This window comes from Ranitomeya variabilis, chromosome 2, assembly GCF_051348905.1.
Source record: "Ranitomeya variabilis isolate aRanVar5 chromosome 2, aRanVar5.hap1, whole genome shotgun sequence".
In the NCBI taxonomy this organism is placed as follows: domain Eukaryota; kingdom Metazoa; phylum Chordata; class Amphibia; order Anura; family Dendrobatidae; genus Ranitomeya; species Ranitomeya variabilis.
In genome coordinates, this window is record NC_135233.1 from 821,515,763 (window position 1) to 821,539,509 (window position 23,747).

At 41.2% G+C, this 23,747-nt stretch overlaps 1 protein-coding gene across 2 annotated transcripts in view; it reads right to left on the reverse strand.

The window, feature by feature from the left end:
• Positions 1 to 22,232, reverse strand: part of GFRAL (GDNF family receptor alpha like) — a 165,452-nt gene extending 143,220 nt beyond the window's left edge. For both annotated transcript variants that reach the window (XM_077290012.1, XM_077290011.1), the window contains exons 1-2: positions 22,166 to 22,232; positions 12,807 to 12,941 (exon numbers count right to left, since the gene is read on the reverse strand). In XM_077290012.1, the coding sequence (XP_077146127.1) occupies positions 12,807 to 12,941; positions 22,166 to 22,187 (157 nt within the window). In that variant the 5' untranslated portion in view covers positions 22,188 to 22,232. The remainder of the gene's footprint in view (positions 1 to 12,806; positions 12,942 to 22,165) is intronic.
• Between the last annotated feature and the right edge of the window lie 1,515 nt (positions 22,233 to 23,747).

Below are 23,747 nucleotides of genomic sequence, written 5' to 3' on the forward strand. Positions count from 1 at the left end.
TAGTGGACAAATAACATGAAGTATGAATGCAGAATCCGGCTTCATATCATTTGCTGTCTTTGACTATGGAGTCTGAAATCGGCATATGACTTGCAAAAGCAAAATGGTAGAAAATGTTTGTTAAAGGGATCTGTCACCAGTTTTGTGACAAAGCAGCTAAAAATATCACCTTATTCAGCATCTGTGCTGCATTCCCTAAATCCTTATATAACCCCCTGACTCCACTTGTATACTCCCGAAAACCTTTCTAATTTCTCCCGCGCTGTATGGTAATCATCTCAGTCTGGTCTGATGGGCGTGGTTTTGAACCTATCAATCCCTCACATTGGCTGTTGCTCACGTCCTACTTCGTGAGTGATGCCTCTTGTGTCATCCACATCGCCATGCGACAACTTGTGCCTGCTCAGAAATATTGCTTTTCGCACCTGTGCAGTATGCTTTGCCCAACTGTGGGCAAAGCCGAAAAACAGGAGTGTCATGTGTCAGCACACATACTTCCGGCTCATGTACCAAAACTATGTTTGCCAGCGCATGCACACTTCTGTTTTTCAGCTTTGCCAGCAGTTGGGCAAAAGCGTACTGCGCAGGCCCAAAATGCCATATTGCTGAGCAGGCACGATATGTTGCATGGTGATGTGGATTATTATCCATGTCAGGAGGATGGCGACCAGAAGCTGGGAGGAGGTATGCAAAGGCCCGAAGCCACACCCATCGGAACGGACTGAGACAAATACCATACAGCGCGGGAGAAATTAAAAAAGGTTTAGGGAAAATACAAGGGAAGTCGGGGGTTAAGTAAGGATTCAGGGAATGCAGCGCAGACTCTGAATAGGGTGATATTTTTAGCTGCTATGTCACAAAACCGGTGACAGGTTCCCTTTAATATCTATTGCAAAGTTGCTGCATTTTCATTTTATTTGCACTGAAAGAATTTTAAATATGTTTGCAAAGGTAGACAGGGTCTTTAAAGGGTTGGTCACATAGATAAGCTCTTATAAATACTTTCTTTCCCAAATCCTTCTGCTACCTGAGCTTCCCTCCTGATGATGATTTCTGGCTGAGAATCGTCTGACTTCTGATGACACATCAATTTCTCTCTGAGTTCCTGGCTCTAGATGGGTTGATGGAGATCTATTCAGCAGAGATTAATTACTGCTCCTCAGCATGTAGCTGCAGACATTGATCTCCTATCCCCCTGCACATTTCCTGCTCCAGAACATTCTCTATTATATATATATATGTATATATATATATATATATATATATATATACTAGACTGTGGCCCGATTCTAGGTATTCTAGAATATGCATGTCCCTGCAGTATATGGACAATGATGATTCCAGAATTCGCGGCAGACTGTGCCCGTCGCTGATTGGTCGAGGCAACCTTTATGACATCATCGTCGCCATGGCAACCATTATGACATCTACGTCGATACTCTGCCCGTCGCTGATTGGTCGAGGCCTGGCGGCCTCGACCAATCAGAGACGCGGGATTTCCAGGACAAACAGACAGACAGACAGACAGACAGACGGAAAAACCCTTAGACAATTATATATATATATATATGTATATATATATATATATATATATATATATATATATACATACAGTGGGTACGGAAAGTATTCAGACCCCTTTAAGTTTTTCACTCTTTGCTTCATTGCAGCCATTTGGTAAATTTAGAAGGATAATTTTTTTCACAATAATATACACTCTGCACCCCATCTTGACTGAAAAATAATCAGAAATGTAGTAATTTTGGCAAGTTTATTTTTAAAAGAAATATCACATGGTCATAAGTATTCAGACCCTTTGCTCAGTATTGAGTAGAAGCACCCTTTTGCGCTAGCAGACCCATGAGTCTTCTTGGGAGTGATGCAGCAAGTTTTTCACACCTGGATTTGGGGTTCCTCTGCCATTCATCCTTGCAGATTCTCTCCAGTTCAGTCAGGTTGGATGGTGAACATTGGTAGACAGCTGTTTTCAGGTCTCTCCAGAGATGATTAATTGGGTTTACGTCAGGGCTCTGGCTGGGCCAGTCAAGAATGGTCACAGAGTTGTTCTGAAGCCACTCCTTGTTATTATAGCTGTGTGCTTAGGGTCATTGTCTTGTTGGAAGGTGAACCTTCGGCCAAATCTGAGGTCCAGAGCACTCTGGAAGAGGTTTTCATCCAGGATATCTCTGTACTTGCCGCATTCATGTTTCCTTCAATAACAACCCGTCGTCCTGTCCCTGCAGCTGAAAAACACCCCCCAAAGCATGATGCCACCACCATGTTTCACTGTTGGGATTGTATTGGGCAGGTGAACATGCCTGGTTTTCTTCACACATACTGCTTAGAATTATCACCAAAAATGTCTATTTTTGTCTCATCAGACCAGATATTCCTATTTCTCATAGTCTGGGAGTCCTTCATGTGTTTTTTGGCAAATTCTATGCGGGCTTTCATATGTCCTGAACTGAGGTGAGGCTTCCGTCGGGCCACTCTGCCATAAATGCTTGACTGGTAAAGGGCTGCAGTGATAGTTGACTTTTGTAAACATTCTCCCATCTCCCTACTGCATCTCTGGCGCTCACCACAGTGATCTTAGGGTTCTTCTTTACCTCTCTCATCAAGACTCTTCTCCCACGATACCTTTTATAGCTGCAGAAGCTTCAAAACCTTCCTAGGGAACCAATGGAAGATGCTACAGTACCTGAGCAACTTCAAGACCTTCCTAGAGGACCAATGATAGCTGCTGCAGTACCTGAGCATGTGACCCCTGACCTCCAATGAGAGGTCTTACTTTGGGCATACTTAGTGTGTGCAAGGCAGGTCTTAGTCCCAGAAAAGCCTGCTCGCCGCTGACCAGTGTAGGCTACCACAGCATAGCCTGGAAAGGCAGCAGTAACCCTTTGCACAGTATCAGACTGAGTGAGACACTGGGACCAACGTCTCCGCTGAGCAGGCTCCACTGCGGTCAATGTAGAATGGGAGACCACAGCAGACATGGTTCGAGATTCCCCCTGTGCAGCGGCGGGAACTCGACTCCCAACATACAGTCTGCACAAATACTTAATTGTTGTGAATTTGGATTCTGGGCTCCCCCGGTGGCTACTGGTGGAATTGGGCTGGTGTCTTCATCTTCTCTGTTCACCTGTTCCCATCAAGATGTGGGAGTCGCTATATAACCTTGCTGCTCTGTTAGTTGCTTGCCGGTCAACAATGTTATCAGAAGCCTCTCTGTGCTTGTTCCTGCTCCTAGACAACTACTAGATAAGTTGGACTCTTGTCCATGTTTGTTTTTGCATTTTTGTTCCAGTTCACAGCTGTAGTTTCGTTACTGTGTCTGGAAAGCTCTTGTGAACAGGAATTGCCACTCTGGTGTTATGAGTTAATGCCAGAGTTTTAAAGTAATTTCTGGATGGTGTTTTTGATAGGGTTTTCAGCTGACCATGAAAGTGTCTTTTCTGTCTTCTGCTATGTAGTAAGTGGACCTCAAATTTGCTAAACCTATTTTCATACTACGTTTGTTATTTCATCTCAACTCACCGCCAATACATGTGGGGGGCCTCTGTCTCCTTTCGGGGTATTTCTCTAGAGGTGAGCTAGGACTAATATTTTCCTCTGCTAGCTTTATTTAGTCCTCCGGCTGGTGCTGGGCATCTAGAATCAACGTAGGCATGCTACCCGGCCACTGCTAGTTGTGCGTTAGGTTTAGTTCATGGTCAGCTCAGTTCCCATCTTCCAAGAGCTAGTTCCTATATATGCTTATGCTATGTTCTCTTGCCATTGAGATCATGACAGTTTGACCGGCCCACAAAGTGTTAATTGTTTGGGCTGAAGCAGGAGAAAAAGAAGTGTTGAAGGGAAATTTTTTTTTTTTTTCTTCTCAGAGTTTTGCTGCCTAGCCCTTAATTGCTGTCTAGCTGCTTCTTACCTCCTCTTAACCCTTGAATGGCTCTGTGTCCACCTGTTTGTAATGGATCTTCAGAGTGTAACTGCAGGTTTGAATAATCTCGCCACGAAGGTACAAAATTTGCAAGATTTTGTTTGTCATGCACCTGTATCTGAGCCGAGAATTCCTTTGCCAGAATTTTTCTCGGGGAATAGATCCGGGTTTCAGAATTTTCGAAATAATTGCAAATTATTTTTGTCCCTGAAATCTCGCTCTGCCGGAGACCCGGCACAGCAGGTCAGGATTGTGATTTCCTTGCTCCGGGGCGACCCTCAAGACTGGGCTTTTTCATTGACACCAGGGGATCCTGCGTTGTTCAATGTGGATGCGTTTTTTCTGGCCTTGGGGTTGCTTTATGACAAACCTCATTTGGAGCTTCAGGCAGAAAAAACTTTGATGTCCCTATCTCAGGGGCAAGATGAAGCGGAAATTTACTGCCAAAGATTCCGTAAATGGCCTGTGCTTACTCAGTGGAATGAGTGCGCCCTGGCGGCGACTTTCAGAGAGGGTCTCTCTGATGCCATTAAGGATGTTATGGTGGGGTTCCCTGTGCCTGCGGGTCTGAATGAGTCCATGACAATGGCTATTCAGATCGATAGGCGTTTGCGGGAGCGCAAACCAGTGCACCATCTGGCGGTGTCCACTGAGAAGTCGCCAGAGAGTATGCAGTGTGATAGAATTCTGTCCCGAAGCGAGCGGCAGAATTTTAGACGGAAAAATGGGTTGTGTTTCTATTGTGGTGATTCTACTCATGTTATATCAGCATGCTCTAAGCGCACTAAAAAGCTTGGTAAATCTGTTTCCATTTGCACCTTACCGTCTAAATTTATTCTATCTGTGACCCTGATTTGCTCTTTGTCATCTATTACCACGGACGCCTATGTCGACTCTGGCGCCGCTTTGAGTCTTATGGATTGGTCCTTTGCCAAACGCTGTGGGTATGATTTAGAGCCTTTGGAGACTCCTATTCCTCTGAAGGGGATTGACTCCACCCCATTGGCTAATAATAAACCACAATACTGGACACAAGTAACTATGCGTATTAATCCGGATCACCAGGAGATTATTCGCTTTCTGGTGCTGTATAATCTACATGATGATTTGGTGCTAGGATTGCCTTGGCTGCAATCTCACAACCCAGTCCTCGACTGGAGAGCTAGGTCTGTGTTGAGCTGGGGATGTAAGGGGGCTCATGGGGATGTACCTGTGGTTTCCATTTCATCATCCATTCCCTCTGAAATTCCTGAGTTCCTGTCTGACTATCGTGACGTCTTTGAAGAATCCAAGCTTGGTTCGTTACCTCCGCACCGAGAGTGCGATTGTGCCATAGATTTAATCCCGGGTAGTAAATACCCAAAGGGTCGTTTATTTAATCTGTCTGTGCCTGAACATGCTGCTATGCGAGAATATATAAAGGAGTCCTTGGAAAAGGGACATATTCGTCCATCGTCATCTCCCTTAGGAGCCGGTTTTTTCTTTGTGTCAAAAAAAGACGGCTCTTTGAGACCATGTATTGATTATCGGCTTTTGAATAAAATCACTGTTAAATATCAATACCCATTGCCGTTGCTGACTGATTTGTTTGCTCGCATAAAGGGGGCCAAGTGGTTCTCTAAGATTGACCTTCGTGGGGCGTATAATTTGGTGCGAATCAGGCAGGGGGATGAGTGGAAAACCGCATTTAATACGCCCGAGGGCCACTTTGAGTATTTAGTGATGCCTTTTGGTCTTTCTAATGCTCCGTCAGTTTTCCAGTCCTTTATGCATGATATTTTTCGCGATTATTTGGATAAATTTATGATTGTGTATCTGGATGATATTCTGATTTTTTCGGATGACTGGGACTCTCATGTCCAGCAAGTCAGGAGGGTTTTTCAGGTTTTGCGGTCTAATTCTTTGTGTGTGAAGGGTTCTAAGTGTGTTTTTGGGGTACAGAGGATTTCCTTTTTGGGATATATTTTTTCCCCCTCTTCCATTGAAATGGATCCTGTCAAGGTTCAAGCTATTTGTGATTGGACGCAGCCCTCTTCTCTTAAGAGTCTTCAGAAATTTTTGGGCTTTGCTAACTTTTATCGTCGATTTATTGCTGGTTTTTCGGATATTGCTAAGCCATTGACCGATTTGACTAAGAAGGGTGCTGATGTTGCTGATTGGTCCCCTGATGCTGTGGAGGCCTTTCGGGAGCTTAAGCGCCGTTTTTCCTCTGCCCCTGTGTTGCGTCAGCCTGATGTTGCTCTACCTTTTCAGGTTGAGGTCGACGCTTCTGAGATCGGAGCTGGGGCAGTGTTGTCGCAGAAAAGTTCTGACTGCTCCGTGATGAGGCCTTGTGCCTTCTTTTCCCGTAAATTTTCGCCCGCTGAGCGGAATTATGATGTTGGGAATCGGGAGCTTTTGGCCATGAAGTGGGCTTTTGAGGAGTGGCGCCATTGGCTTGAGGGGGCCAGACATCAGGTGGTGGTATTGACTGACCACAAAAATTTGATTTATCTTGAGACCGCCAGGCGCCTGAATCCTAGACAGGCGCGCTGGTCATTATTTTTCTCTCGGTTTAATTTTGTGGTGTCATACCTACCGGGTTCTAAGAATGTTAAGGCGGATGCCCTTTCTAGGAGTTTTGAGCCTGACTCGCCTGGTAACTCTGAGCCCACAGGTATCCTTAAGGATGGAGTGGTATTGTCAGCCGTTTCTCCAGACCTGCGGCGGGCCTTGCAGGAGTTTCAGGCGGATAGACCTGATCGTTGCCCACCTGATAAACTGTTTGTTCCTGATGATTGGACCAGTAGAGTCATCTCTGAGGTTCATTCTTCTGCGTTGGCAGGTCATCCTGGCATTTTTGGTACCAGGGATTTGGTGGCAAGATCCTTCTGGTGGCCTTCCCTGTCACGAGATGTGCGAGGCTTTGTGCAGTCTTGTGACGTTTGTGCTCGGGCCAAGCCTTGTTGTTCTCGGGCTAGTGGATTATTGTTGCCCTTGCCTATTCCTAAGAGGCCTTGGACGCACATCTCGATGGATTTTATTTCAGATCTGCCTGTTTCTCAGAAGATGTCTGTCATCTGGGTGGTGTGTGACCGTTTTTCTAAGATGGTCCATTTGGTTCCTCTGCCCAAGTTACCTTCTTCTTCCGAGTTGGTTCCTCTGTTTTTTCAAAATGTTGTTCGTTTGCATGGTATTCCTGAGAATATCGTTTCTGACAGAGGGACCCAATTCGTGTCTAGATTTTGGCGGGCATTCTGTGCTAGGATGGGCATAGATTTATCTTTTTCGTCCGCTTTCCATCCTCAGACGAATGGCCAGACCGAGCGGATTAATCAGACCCTGGAGACATATCTGAGGTGTTTTGTGTCTGCTGACCAGGATGATTGGGTTGCTTTTTTGCCATTGGCAGAGTTCGCTCTCAATAATCGGGCCAGCTCTGCCACTTTGGTGTCCCCGTTTTTCTGTAATTCGGGGTTTCATCCTCGATTTTCCTCTGGTCAGGTGGAATCTTCGGATTGTCCTGGAGTGGATGCTGTGGTGGAGAGATTGCATCAGATCTGGGGGCAGGTGGTGGACAATTTGAGGTTGTCCCAGGAGAAGACTCAGCTTTTTGCCAACCGCCACCGTCGTGTTGGTCCTCGGCTTTCTGTTGGGGATTTGGTGTGGTTGTCTTCTCGTTTTGTCCCTATGAGGGTCTCTTCTCCTAAGTTTAAGCCTCGGTTTATCGGCCCATATAAGATATTGGAGATTCTTAACCCTGTTTCCTTCCGTTTGGACCTCCCTGCATCCTTTTCTATTCATAACGTTTTTCATCGGTCATTATTGCGCAGGTATGAGGTACCGGTTGTGCCTTCCGTTGAGCCTCCTGCTCCGGTGTTGGTTGAGGGTGAGTTGGAGTACGTTGTGGAGAAAATCTTGGACTCTCGTGTTTCCAGACGGAGACTCCAGTATCTGGTCAAGTGGAAGGGATACGGCCAGGAGGATAATTCTTGGGTGAATGCATCTGATGTTCATGCCTCCGATCTGGTTCGTGCCTTTCATAGGGCCCATCCTGATCGCCCTGGTGGTTCTGGTGAGGGTTCGGTGCCCCCTCCTTGAGGGGGGGGTACTGTTGTGAATTTGGATTCTGGGCTCCCCCGGTGGCTACTGGTGGAATTGGGCTGGTGTCTTCATCTTCTCTGTTCACCTGTTCCCATCAAGATGTGGGAGTCGCTATATAACCTTGCTGCTCTGTTAGTTGCTTGCCGGTCAACAATGTTATCAGAAGCCTCTCTGTGCTTGTTCCTGCTCCTAGACAACTACTAGATAAGTTGGACTCTTGTCCATGTTTGTTTTTGCATTTTTGTTCCAGTTCACAGCTGTAGTTTCGTTACTGTGTCTGGAAAGCTCTTGTGAACAGGAATTGCCACTCTGGTGTTATGAGTTAATGCCAGAGTTTTAAAGTAATTTCTGGATGGTGTTTTTGATAGGGTTTTCAGCTGACCATGAAAGTGTCTTTTCTGTCTTCTGCTATGTAGTAAGTGGACCTCAAATTTGCTAAACCTATTTTCATACTACGTTTGTTATTTCATCTCAACTCACCGCCAATACATGTGGGGGGCCTCTGTCTCCTTTCGGGGTATTTCTCTAGAGGTGAGCTAGGACTAATATTTTCCTCTGCTAGCTTTATTTAGTCCTCCGGCTGGTGCTGGGCATCTAGAATCAACGTAGGCATGCTACCCGGCCACTGCTAGTTGTGCGTTAGGTTTAGTTCATGGTCAGCTCAGTTCCCATCTTCCAAGAGCTAGTTCCTATATATGCTTATGCTATGTTCTCTTGCCATTGAGATCATGACACTTAATCCACGACTGGCCAGGTGGTCCTTGTTCTTCACATGTTTCAAATTTACTCTTCATTTCCAGCCAGCGGAGAATAACATCAAGGCAGATGCACTCTCCAGTGTTTTTGAATTCTGATCTAGAGGAAGAACCTCAACACATTATTGAGCCCTCCAAAATAATTACAGTTGCTCCATTGGATTTGTCTCATCTTTCCTCTGGTAAGACTTAATTTGCTGAACCAGACAGGAAGTAGGTTTTTCTCTGGGGTCACTCATCTAAGCTGGTGGGCCATGCCGGACAGACAAAGATGGCTCTCCTCATTTCCCAATACTATTGGTGGCCGACCCTGCACAGAGATGTTAGGGATTTTGTCTCTGTCTGTCTCTCATGTGCCAAAAACAAAACCCCCAAACAGCTTTCTACCGGTTGGTTAGTTTACTTCCCCATACCATTCACTCCCTGGTGGCATATTGCTATGGATTTCATCATTAACCTGCCAGTTTTGGATGGGTCTAACTTAATCTGGGTGGTTGTGGATCGCTTCTTCCAGATGGCTCACTTCACTCTACTACCTGGTTTGCCATCTGCACCAGTGCGGGTAAAATAATTTATTCTACATATTTTATGCCTCCATTATCTATTGCTCCACATTGTCTCAGATAGAGGCGTCCAATTTACCTCTTATTTCTGGAGGGGAACCTGTAAGCTATTGAATGTTATTTTGGATTTCTCATCGGTCTACCATCCTCAGTCCAATGGCCAAGTGGAACTGGGCAATCAGATCCTGACTAATTTTCTCCAGCACTTTGTCAATGCCCACCACAGTGACTGGGTCGAACTCCTGCCTTGTTTCGAATTCTCATACAGTAACCATGTAAGCAAATCTTCTGCCAAATCTCCATTTTTTGTGGTCTATGGTCAACAACCCAATATTCTGTTCCATGTGTCTACAACCTCCAATATTCCTGCTGCTGATTCCTTTGACAAGAGTTTTTCATAAATCAGGGAAGGCACCAAGTCTGCCTTATTAAGATCCTCTGATATTGGTCCCTTTCAGGTGTTGAAACAAATTAACCCGGTAGCCTAAAAACCCTAGCCTCCTTATGAATTCCCAATTCCTTTTATGCATTTATTCTCAAACTTGTCATCCTCAGTTCTTTTTTCAAGATCCCTGGAACCACTCCTGCTCCAATCAGCACTGGAGATGTTTTTGAGATAGAGGACATTCTGGCCACCAAGATGGTAAGAGGAAATACCTTTTTATTGTGAATTGGAAGGGGTTTGATCTTGAGGAGAGGTCTTGGGAGCCCAGGGATAACAGTCATGCCCCTCTCCTCCTGGAGAGATTTCTTGCGGGCTTGAAAAGGAGAGGGCATAAAAGGCGGATATTGTAGCACTGGTGTCTCTACCTTCTGCCTCCTTGCCCTGGCAGAGATGCCGGCTTACTCATCACTGCAGCCCTCATCCCACGCTGTCTCCTCCTTCTTGGTTAGTAGCGTCCTGGGGTGCCCGCCAGCCTGTCTATAGCTGTACCCACCTGCCTGTCTATCAGCTGTGCCCACCTGCCTGTCTATCAGCCATGCCCGCCTGCTCTAACCTACCAGAAAATCTGTTGTGTTCTCCAGTACCAGCGTGTGTGTTCATCGTGTCAGCCACTGTATCTGCTATACCTGTCAGTATTTGCCCAATCCACCATCCCTGCCTCCAGTCTCATGAGGATCAGCTGCTATCCACCCGAGGTCAGTCCTGGTATAGCACTTGGTCCTACCTCCTTCATCTCTCTTTGGATCATAGTATTGTCAGCTGCCTTGTATCTGAGGTTGGACTTGGTGAGGCACCTAGTTATGCCCCTCTAGGCTTTCCTTGGGCCACAGCACAGTGGTTCTACCACCCAGCCAGTTACATTTAGTATGAAAGTAATTTCAAAATTAACCTTTTAAAAGGGTTGTCCAGTCTGACACAAAAAGGCTGCAGTCACTTAATTTGACTGCAGACTAATGAATCCCCCAGCATACTTCCAGTTTCTGACCAGGGACCGGAGGGTATGTCTGAGTTATACATACTCCTGGCCAGTGGGCGCACCCTTTCTCTCCATACACTCGTATGGAGTGAGGCAGCGTCCTCTAGTGTGGCACACCCACTGGCCGCTCTCATCACTGGTCAGGGCATGGCATCTGCTCAATTAAAGTGTAAAAGTGTATGAAGTGAGGTCACACTCACTGGCCAAGAGAATATATAACTCATATATACCCTACAGTGCCAGGTCGGAAGCAGGCAAATCCTCGCAGACCACAGCAACAGGACAATGACCCCAAACACACTTCCAGGCTGTGTAAGGTCTATTTGACCAAGAAGGAGAGTGATGGCCTGGCCTCCACAGTCACCAGACCTGAACCCAATGAGATGGTTTGGGGTGAGGTGGACCGCTGAGTGAAGGCAAAAGGGCCAACAAGTGCTAAGCATCTCTGGGAACTCCTTCAAGATTGTTGGAAGACCATTCCCGGTGACTACCTCTTGAAGCTCATCAAGAGAATGCCAAGAGTGTGCAAAGCAGTCATCAAAGCAAAAGGTGGCTACTTTGAAGAACCTAGAATATAAGACATATTTTCAGTTGTTTCACACTTTTTTGTTAAGTATATAATTCCACATGTGTTAATTCATAGTTTTGTTGCTTTCAGTGTGAATGTACAATTTTCATAGTCATGAAAATACAGAAAAATCTTTAAATGAGGTGTGTCCAAACTCTTGGTCTGTACTGTACTGTATATATATATATATATATATATATATATATATATATATATATATATATATATATATATATATATTAGCAGCTTAAAAATAAATTTTATTTTGTAAAAAAAACAGATTTGTTTTGCTATTCTGTTACCCTTGATTTTTTTCATTTTTTTTTTCTTTATAGCATTAAATGGGGACTAGCTTTTACATGTCCATTATGCATCGCATACTGGCATCTGCCACATGTGGAGTTGGCTCCGCTATTGAGCCTTTTCCACACACCTCAAACTAATATATGATGGACACATCCATAATACAGTGTTATGTAGTTAAACAAGATCATCTCCATTAACAAGACCATCATTTTTCATGCCAGTCTTGATGTGGAGACATGCTGGAGTAAGACACTCCTGATTCATTAAGAGGCACACACCTCTTAAAGGGAACCTGTCACCAGGTTTGGCCGATACGAGTTATGGCCATGCCCTTTCAGGGCTTATATACATAATTCTATAATGCTGTAGATAAGCCCTCAACCCGACCTGCAAGAGAAGAAAAATTACTTATATTATACTCACTTCCGGGGCGGTCCGGTCCTCTATGACCTTTCCCAGTGCCTGAGCACTGTAGTACTTTGCTCTGCCCTCAACAGGGCAGAAAAGCACACCTGCACAGGAGAGCGATGTCGAGCAGACTGTGTGGATGATGCATGCATGAGTCATCCACATGTACAAAGAAGGAGAACTGCATTGCAAGAAAATGGGAGGCACCGGACCAGACAATTCCACAGGTGAGTATAGTGAAAGTTGTTTTTCCTGGTTGGGTTGGGGCAGATATAGAGCATTATAGAAAGGTGTGGCGCATCTCATAGCGGCCCAACCTGGTGACAGGTTCCCTTTAATGAATCAGGAGTCTTGGACAAGTGTTGTACATCTCCGTGTACCTCATCACAAAATCTTACTCCAGTCACATACTGAAGTAAGATTTGTTTCATGAGGTGTTGCCATGCTTTTGTCCCTCCCCAGCTCTGCCCAATTTGTCAGATGAAATAGACATGAGAATGAAATAAACTGCATAATTGCAGTGCAGCCTCGTAATGCATCAAAACTTTGCAACTTTTCAAACTTTGTTTGCAAGGACTCTGGTGTAAAAGCTTTGATGCATTGGGTCCAAAGTTTTTTCAATATGGAAGGAAACCGGATTACCAGAAATTGTCAAGTAAAACTATATGCACTTCAATTAAGTTACTGGTAAAAATTGTAAGTTTATTTCAAGCATATTCAGAACTGATTAAAGTAATCATGTGAAACTCTTGTCACTTATTGTACCTGAAAGATCACACATTCGTTCTGTAGTATTCCAAAGTCCGGCACATTCATCTTCAGACATTCTGCATTTCTCTTTCATGTGAAGACAATTGATAGCTTGTAATCTTGGCAAGTATAAAGTAATTAACCAAAGAGCTAAAACACACAAAAACAAAAACAATTAACACAAATAATAAATATCTATTATTTTGCTGTTCCATTAAGTACAATTTTTGACACATAACAGTGATATTACTTTAACTCATGATCAGATTGCAAAATTGTATGAAGGTTTCAATAATGTTTCAGTTACTCATTATACAGTATCAAAAATTCACTGCACACTCAATTTTAGTATACACATATCTCACTCAAATCTATTAAAAACATTCTGAATTGTGAGGATATGATTTTTGACAATTCAATGTTTCCAACAGATATGTTTAACCAAAGTATAACTGAGACCAAGCATGTGCAGTGTGATGTTATGCATATGTAAAGTTCAAAACAATCAGTTACATGTTATACAAATGTAAACACAACATTATTACTCATAGTAGTCAGATCAGCTTCAATAAACTGAGTAATACCAGTACATTCAAAATGACAACAATGACCAAAGTACTATTACCATATGTCACATTATGGTTTATAAACCATAATAAACTGACATAAACCAAATCAAAAACAAGAATGATAAGAAAATTAAAGGAGAAGAAAAATAACATATCTCGACATAGATCATGTTGATATCAACCAAACATCATTGCTTCATTCTAAAGATTTATCTGTAAGACAATCCCAACTGTCCTGAGGTGTAAAAAGTATTGCAACATAAATATAACTACATTTTGGAAGATAATTGTTCCAGCATGTGTTTAATGTTTTAATCTGCTGTTATAGATTGCTAACATATGTTCATCAATTAAAGGCAAACTGAATTTATGTTGAAATCTAGGACATTTTCAGGTTCAGGCAAATTCCTGTAAATTCACTTTGTATGAAACCTCAACAAAATGCACTGCGTGTGTGTGAGCGAAGATTGCATTGCGCATGCGCAAACTATGGAGGACAAATACTCTAATTCTCGAACATATTGCGGACAACATGGTCGGATGGGATGAAGAAATGAAGACGAAACGCCTCCCATCCGACCGGAAAAAAGGCATTTACATATCCAACCAATTTGAAGTGACAGGTTCCCTTTAAGTATCAAAATTGTCATATTGTTAGAAGGGGACATTATGTTATTGTTAGGAGGACCCATTGTACCAAACCGCACAGTATGGGGGCATTTAAAAGGTACTTTTTAGGCTATCAAGAGGGGGTCCCGAGATATAACTTTTTTATTTTTCAATATGGCAATGTGAGGCATTGTTTTTTGCGGGACGAGTTGTACTTTTGAACAATATTATTTTTTTGCCATATAGTGTACTGGAAAATGGGAAAAAATTCAAAGTACAGTGAAATTGCAAAAAATTTTAGAATTGAGAGTCCTCAGTGGTTGATAACTTTTAATGGCTAACTGAAAAGATGGTAACAAATTGCAAGCTTTCGAGACTACTCAGGCCTCTTCATCAGGACTGGTCCAATATTTATGGACATAACTGTTTATCACCCATGGTAATTCTGCTTCATGTCACCTGTCTTATCCATGTTTTTTTTTTGTTTTTTTTCTGTGATGTTTTGTGCATAAATATGTGATTCTCCAGAATTTCTTTCAGTCTATGCCTGATGAAGAGGCCTGAGTAGTCTCGAAAGCTTACACTTTGTTACCATCTTTTCAGTTAGCCATTAAAAGGTATCAACCACTGAGGACTTTCAATTTGAAATATTTTTCTATCTACTGGCTAACACGGTACCAAGATATATATCTTTCCTGTATCAAAATGGAGGATACCAGAATGTACCGCATCTTTATGGAACTAAAACCACTTCTGAAGAAACGTGCACAAATGGACAGCGGCATTTTTTTCCTATCTAAATGCAAAAAGGAGAATCTAATTCCCAAAGAACTCTGGATTACAAACCCAATTCTTCATACCTACAATACCCATTATGCACAATACCTGTGTCACAAGACTTTTGAGAGATTACGGAATCACCTTTGGCATGTCTGCTACAGGATAAAGAGAAAAGTCCAAGGGCAATTTGAAACTCTGAGGAAAACACTTACAGAAGACACAGCGCAAAAATGACAACAATATTACAACAAACTACGGGCCCTTCTGATTCATAACAAGGAAAGGAAACTTCACAGATTGTGCCTCAATTCAGGACTCTATACAGACAGATGCAAAACAAAGCCAAAACCTGACAACTTGGACAACCACTCCATTCCAGACACAAAAGCATCTAACTGTGTCATTAATCTCTCAGATTATAAAGCCAACAAAGTGGAGCTGGCTGTGCTTTCCAGAGGACTCTCATTTTGTTCTACTAAGGCCCTGGATAAATCTGAACTCTGCAGTGATATGGAACATTTTTTCAGGAGACTGCACCTGAGGGAATATTTCAATGATACAGAAGATTCTGAACCCACCAGGACTGAAGGAAAAGGTATCCTAACAACAAAGAAGAGGTCAGACTGGACACCTCCACCTGGACACAACCCTCATTTGATAAATATATAGACTCCTTCAGACATTTGATAAAATCCACCATCATAGATGCTAACAGGAGACAAGCATCCAACATCAGTGCTCAGGAGAGAAAGGCCATACAATCTCTGAAAACCAACAAAGAAACCATCATCAAACCTGCTGATAAGGGAGGTGCAATAGTCATGATGAACACATCAGACTATATGAAGGAAGCAAACAGACAACTTATGGACACACGCTACTATAAAAAATTGGATTCGGATCCTACACAGGACTATTACAATGAACTAAACAAGTTAGTATCTTCTCTGCCTGACAAATCCACAAGAATAGATGACCTGATACCAGAAAGTCCAAAAACAGGGACATTCTACATGCTTCCCAAAATCCACAAATCTGGAAATCCAGGAAGACCAATTACCTCATGTGTGGGCACCCTTACTGAGCAGGTATCTGGATGGGTAGAGGGTATTCTTAAACCCCTGGTAAAGGATACACCCAGCTTCATTCAGGACACAACTGACCTATTGAACAAACTATCAGCAATATGTCCTCTACCAGAAGGAACCATCCTGGCCACCATGGATGTGGAATCTTTGTACTCCAATATCCCACACCAGGATGGATTAAATGCCTGCAAATTCTTCCTGGAAAACACAGGGACTGATTCGGATTCTGTGGTCAAACTTATAAAATTCATCCTCACCCACAATTACTTTGAATATGACAACAAGATCTATCTACAGGAGACTGGCACAGCAATGGGAAGTAAAATGGCTCCACAGTTTGCAAATCTTTTCATGGCCCAGCTTGAAAGTGACTTTTTGTCCTCATGTCCTATCAGGCCTCTGGCCTACTACCGCTACATTGATAACATTTTAATCATCTGGACAGAGTCTGAGCAACAGCTAAAGACGTTCCATGAATAGTTTAATCAATTTCATCCCACCATCAACTTGGCACTCAACTACTCCTGTACTGTAATTAACTTTTTGGACACCATCATTAAGCTGCAGAAAAATAAAATAGAGACATCTCTGTATCAGAAGCCAATCGAATGTCCAACATACCTTAAATGGGACAGTTTCCATCCAAAACACATAAAAAACTCTATTGTGTACAGCCAAGCCATCAGATACAATCGTATATGTTCCAACCCAATGGATAGGGATAAACACCTTGGTCACCTCAGAAAAACCTTTTTGAATCAGGGCTACCATCCAAGAACAATTGAAAACCAGATTACAAGAGCCACCAGAATATCAAGGGATCACCTGCTACATTACAAAGCTAAAGAAGAAAATAACTGGGTGCCTCTAGTAGTCACCTACAATCCAAATCTGGAGGTGCTAAGGGGAGCTTCATGGAAATTACAACCTTTACTACAAAAAGATGCCCGATTACAATCCATTTTCCCAGACCCCCTACTACTGTGTTTCAGGCAGCCACCAAATCTAAGAAGCATCATTGTCAAAAGCTCCCTGTCCTCTCCAACAGCTGCAGGCGCCTTTCCTTGCAATCAGAAAAAATGTAAAACCTGTCCATTTATAATGACCACGGACAAGATAAAGATCCCCAATTCACATCAGGACTACAAGATACCAGGTACTTTCAGCTGCGTCACTTCTAATGTAGTGTATCTAATTATTTGTACCAAATGTCCAACTGGGGGTCTGTATGTAGGGGAGACAGGGCAAAAACTGAGGACAAGGATGAATTCTCACCACCATACAATAAGAGAAAAAATAATGGATCTACCTGTGGCAATACATTTTTGTCTCCCGGATCATAACATTATGGACATGAAATTACTTGTTTTAAAAGAAAACTTCAAATCTCAAAGAGACAGAAGAATATGGGAATATAAACTAATGATAACCTTTGACAGTCTTAGTGCAGGAATGAATGTGTCACATGGATTTATGTATTTTTACATCAACTAAGTAACTAAGGAATTTGCCCTTCAGACCATGTGGGGTCATCACAACAGAACCAGACCCCAATCAGAGGACAATAAAACATTCCCTTTCTAAGAACTGGTCGAATATTTATGGACATAACTGTTTATCACCCATGGTAATTCTACTTCATGTCACCTGTCTTATCCATGTTTTTTTCTCCGTGATGTTATGTGCATAAATATGTGATTCTCCAGAATTTCTTTTAGTCTATGCCTGATGAAGAGGCCTGAGTAGTCTCGAAAGCTTGCAATTTGTTACCATCTTAACTTTTTGATTGTTTTATTTTGAATGAAGCAAATGGGGGTGATTTAAATTTTTATATTTTAAAATGTTAAAAATATTTTTAAACATTTTGTAACTTTTCACTAACTTTAATAGTAAAATGATCACTGCTATGAGCAGCAGTCACTTGATGGGGCTCATAGCTATCTGACAATGACAACCACAGGGGTCTCGTGCAGACCCGGGTTGTCATGCCAACCCATCAGTGACCCACAGTCATATGACATGGGTGCCAACGGGGGTGGGGTTGTGATGTGTTTCTGGTGCGATCATGTTAAACGTTGTCGTAAGAGATTGACAGCAGAAATTAGCATACTAACAGTCGTAAGTGGATCGCAATTCCACCCACAGATGTTAGCGAAACATATCAGATGAAGAAATCAGCTGCCATGTGCTGGAAAAGTTGTAGGCTGATCACCGGAGCCCACATAAGACCGGAGGAGGTGACTTTGTATGTTAGGTATGTCCAAGGTCGTGAAGAGATTAAAAGTGGTAACCGTAATTTATATAGTGAATACCTGGTGAAAGGTTCCCTTTAATAAAATGGGGATAATGAGTGCTGACAAGGCATAAGGTAGTACGCTCACTTTGAAGAGACGTGCAAATACCAGGCACAAAATTGTTTGAAATCCAGAGTTGGAATGAATCAGCTCTAGCTTCCCCCAGTGTTGGTATGGTGCAGGAGCCAACAGTTTAAAATTAAAAAAGAAAAGGGGGCGATAAAAGCACTGCTGAGTGTGACAGACAAGCAGGTAATATCTACATATAAGTTTTTTAAATGAATACAGGGTTAAGTGTTTGAGCATTGCACAGATGTCTTCCCCAGGCTAGAAGTGTATGTTAGCAGTACTACAAATGGATTTAAATAGACAAAAAGGTGGGAAAGGAAAATAAAATGACATCATGGGGTTAAGGGTTAGTGCCCATAAACAAATAAGATAAAGAAAAAATTACATAATACATAGGAGGGGAGTGTGCAATCTAAAATAGGAATATAATAAAATAAACAACAAATGTTAAAATGAGAGCACTGAAAAAAGGTTATACACTGACATCATGAGGTCAGGGGTCAACACAAATAAGTAAATGAAACATGGGTAAAAAGTACATTGTAGATAATAACAAGCAACATAGCAAATGACATAAACTAGGAATAATGAGTAAAAACTTAAAATCTCTAGCGTGTCTAGCAATGACATGAGTAAAATCCGATATTTTAAATATCAGTGTTAAAAAGAAAAAAATACTAAAAACAAGAACATGTACCGGTACTTCTGATACCTCATAAGCAGTAAGAAAAAGAAAAAAAACACAGTCCTAAGGTCCCAAATAGTGTATAAAAATTACAAAAATCTTTATTAATATTCAAAAAAAGTAAAGGGGGCAAAAATGTGCACACGAAACCAGCATCCATGCAAGGAGCTTGTAGACCACACTATAAATATGTAGAAAATACAACCTGATAAAGTTACAATAAATGGTTCCTATGTATACAGTAAATAGTAATACAGGCAGGAGTCCCAGATTCACAAGCAGTGTTACAGAGTAATTACGAAGTTCACATGAATAATTTACAATCTGCGGCACCAGCAACCCACGTGGTCCACCAGCCCAACCCGATGCACGTTTCGGAGAAAACTCCTTCCCCCTGTCTTTTTTATAGTGTATGTAAACTTCTAGTTTCAACTGTACAGTATCAGCATAGATATACAATGTACAATGTTATGCCTGACATTGGGTTAGGATCGTAGATGTGATATATGTCTTGTCATCCATTGCACATTTGAATATGATTATTGATAGACTTTGAGACACATTTTCAAGTGCAAGACTAACCAATGTAGATTATGATGACCAACACTTAATGTTAGGCATTATTATCTAGGGCTAATTAGGGACTTTTAGGGTAAGCCTACATTGAGTGGGGAAGCCAATTGCAATCTTAGGGTGCCAACCTCCGCAGTAAGTTTGAAACAAGATAGGTCGATACCAGGGTCACTTCAGCCCCCCTTTTTATGTTTGTTTTTTGTCGGAGGGGGCGCTCAGGCATATATAGATTGGATGGCCATACTTTTTCTGATTTTATAATAAACTTTTTGATATTACTTCTTATTTTAAGGATATTAATAAAAGGGGAGTTTTAATATATGCTTTCCATAGAGTGCATATTCTGTTATTTGAAAAAAAAATTTATACACTGTTAACAAAAAATTGTATGGAAAAAGGTAGAGGGAAACCAGCTCACCTAAAGCAGTATTTGGCTTGTTGAAACACGGAACTCATTTGCCACACATATGAGTAATCCAAAGTAGAGAGGGGATATGGTTTCAGCTTCATAAAATCCATTTTAATTTTAACAAGGTAAAATCAATCAGGTTATAAAGTCACATCACAATCCATAGTAGCAACACATTTCAAACCCCAACAAGCATCCTTTGTCAAGCTGATATTTCACCTTGTTAAAATAAAAATGGATTTTATGAAGCTGGAACCATTTCCCCTCTTTGCCTTGGAGAACAAACATTTGTCAGTGAAATACCCATCTGTTGTATGGCTAACATACAGGGGTTGGACAAAATAATGGAAACACCTGCAAACATCAACAAAAGTTAGTTTAATTTGGTGTAGGTCCACCTTTTGTAGAGATTACAGCCTCAATTCTCCGAGGTATGGATTCATACAAGGTGTGAATTGTTTCCAAAGGAATTTAGCCCATTCTGCAGTTAAAACGCCCTCCAGTTCTTTGAGCGACGATGGCAGCGGAAATCGACGTCTAACTTGAATCTCGAAAATCGACCATAAATGCTCAATAATATTGAAGTCTGGGGATTGTGAGGGTCAGATGAGATGCTCAACTTCATTAGAATGTTCCTCGTGCCATGCTTTAACGATTCTATTTGTATGAATTGGTGCATTATCATCTTGAAAGATGGCGTTCCCCTCCAGGAACAGTGCTTGAACCATTGGATGCACTTGGTCACCCAAAATGCCTAAATAATTTTGCTGTTAATTCTTCCATGAAGGGATATCATTGGCCAGACTGATCTCCACAAAATAGCACCCCAGATCATCACAGAACCTTCACCATGTTTTACGGTTGGGAGAAGGCAGTCTGGATTTCTTTCTTCTTGCCTACACAATGTCACTATTAGATAAATTATACAGCTATCCAGAGTCAGTTTCTAGTGTGAATCATTGAGAGACATGTACAAGAAGTGAATATGATTGGTAAATGATGCCATTCAGTTATCTTAGCTCAATTCAAATTTATAATGGACTATGCTTTCAATACCTCTATATATTTTTGCATGGTATATGTACGTATAGTGCAGCATGGTTACTCATTGGTTGGCACTTTAGCCTTGCAGCGCTGGGGTCCTGGGTTCAAATCCCATCAAGCAGTTTGTTGTTCTCCCTTTGTCTGCGTGGTCTTCCTACGGGTACGCTAGTTTCCACCTACATTCCAAACACATACTGATAGGGAATTTTGATCGTGAGCCCTAATTGGGACAGTGATAATGATGTCTTTAAAATGCTGTGGAATTAATGGCGCTATGTATGTGATTATAATTTTAATAAAAGCTTCCTTTTAACTTTATATTGATTGTATTCATTATCTACTATAAATAATGTTCTAATACTTTGTTAAATTGTAACATGTAACCATACATAATCTCTCTGTCTCCTTTTTTGTTATTGAATGTTTTACATATTTATGTTTTTACAGTCCTGCATCCAAACTATTACATTTTTAGACATTTATACTATATTTCTTATGACAATTCTATGCACAGTCATAAAGATAATGGGTCACGGCAACGTAATTAGTGGGTATTATTATCACGCATGATGATAACTTTGAAGTCATAATACACAAAATTTATCTTTCGTGGATATAAAGTCAGCAGACTAAAAATACATAAACAATCTACAAAGGATTTAAAATAGTTGATTATATATATATATATATATATATATATATATATATATTATATTCTATAATGTGTTGTATATGATCTTACAATCTCTTTAACAATTAATATACATCATTTGTCGTTGCTTATATTTGTCCATCAAGCCTTTGTATTTGCAGAGTTTAACCTATCACCGTGTGATGGTCTAAATATACTTGTTCAATAGTGGATTATCAGCTGGAGAATAATAGCAGGCAATGCACTCAGAAGCTGAAAGAGCACCTGTTAGGGCATACTCCTCTGGTCTCATAAGCTGGCAAAATAAATAGTGCTTTGGACATGCAGGAGAAACAAAAAAATGAGTAATAAGTAATACATAATTCTCTGAATGTAAAATAAAAGTAACCAGGAAAGCTAATCCGATTTCACTTTATGGCGATTGCTTAAATGTTTAGATTACATGTAAGTTAAAGTAAAAATAAGTGACAGCAATAAATTAAGTTATCCTGTAATAAAACATCCTAAAATGGTAAACCAAATTTATACATAGAACAACTTAAACTCTCATCTTTTAAAATGATAAATGTTTCATCCATGTAAAATATATATGGCTCTGTTACCTGCGAACCAGATGTACTTCATTGCAGTAAAGAGTGAATCCAGAGTTACTGAAGTGCATGGATCTAATGAGCGCGAGCAAATAACCATCAGCTAGGATTTCAGCACTACTCTTACAGAACAGCTCCAGCCCACAGGACCTTGAGCTATTTGCCTGTCATTAGTAGTTTGTCACGTATGTCTAGTATTCCAATTTTAAACAGATAGGGAGGATTTGTTTTTGGATAGCTTGTTACATTACTAGTGACAGATAGATGAGGGAGAAGATATAAATGTATCTCAGCCTGTTTAGAACTAATCTTCACAATCGTGATTCGATAAAATAAAGAAAACCTCTAAAAGATACATGCTGCGAGTCAGCCACGTGTTATACAACACTATAGGAAAGATTCATTTCAAAGGGTCATCATTAACTACAAACAATTGATGAATTCCTTTTTTTTTTTGTTTTGAGTAATGTGATGGAGGGTTTGGAGGCAGTGTTCCTTTTTAGCTGTGCTTTCTGGAAAGAAAAGAGGCAAACCAATATTCAAATTATAACAACCATTATTTATAATTTTATGAAAGGGATTGTCCAGGATTAAAGATTTGATAGTAGGCACGACAGGTCATCATTATGAGATTGATGTGGGTTCAACACCTAGTATCATCATGATCAGCTGAAAACTGCACTGACTGTAGTGGAAATAGTCAAAGTATGGGGAGAAACAGAGCAGCCACATATATTACTTAGTGGCCTCTACCAAGTAATAATAATAATCTTTATTTTTATATAGCGCTAACATATTCTGCAGCACTTTACAGACATTATCATCGCTGTCCCCAATGGGGCTCACAATCTAAATTCCCTATCAGTATGTCTTTGGAATGTGGAAGGAAACCGGAGTGCCCAGAGGAAACCCACGCAAACATGGGGAGAACATACAAACTCTTTGCAGATGTTGTCCTTGGTGGGATTTGAAACCAGGACTCCAGCGCTGCAAGACTGCAGTGCTATCCACTGCGCCACCGTGCTGCCCAGTACTAATCTTTATCTTTCATTCCAGTAAATAGAATAGTTCATTACCTTAAAGGGTATTCCCAGCTATAAAATACTATCCCAATATGTACTATGTGTAGTAATGATAATATTAGCAAATACCTCCAATTAGAAATGTAGTATAGTTCTTCTGATTCGCTATGTCACCTACACTGTGTGCAGGGCATTGCTGTAACTTGTTTCCATTGTCACGACCACTCGCATAGTAACAGTTATTTAGTCAGTGGTCGTAACCATGGATACCTGAGGTCCTGCAATGCCTGCACATGGGTAAGCGGGATATCGAATCAGACGCACTATACTACATTTATAATTGGATATACTGTATTTGCTAATATTAATATTACATCTACTACTTATATGATATTAGAGATGCAACTATTCCTTTAAGTCTTGGAGAAACTTTTTAAGAAAAGGAATTATAGCTGAAATATGATAAGAAAATCATGAAACTTCTATTGATCTTTCTTAGCAGTCTGATAAATATGAGCTTTATAATAAAGAACATCAGCTTCTCCTACACATACAGTACCTACAGATTCTTT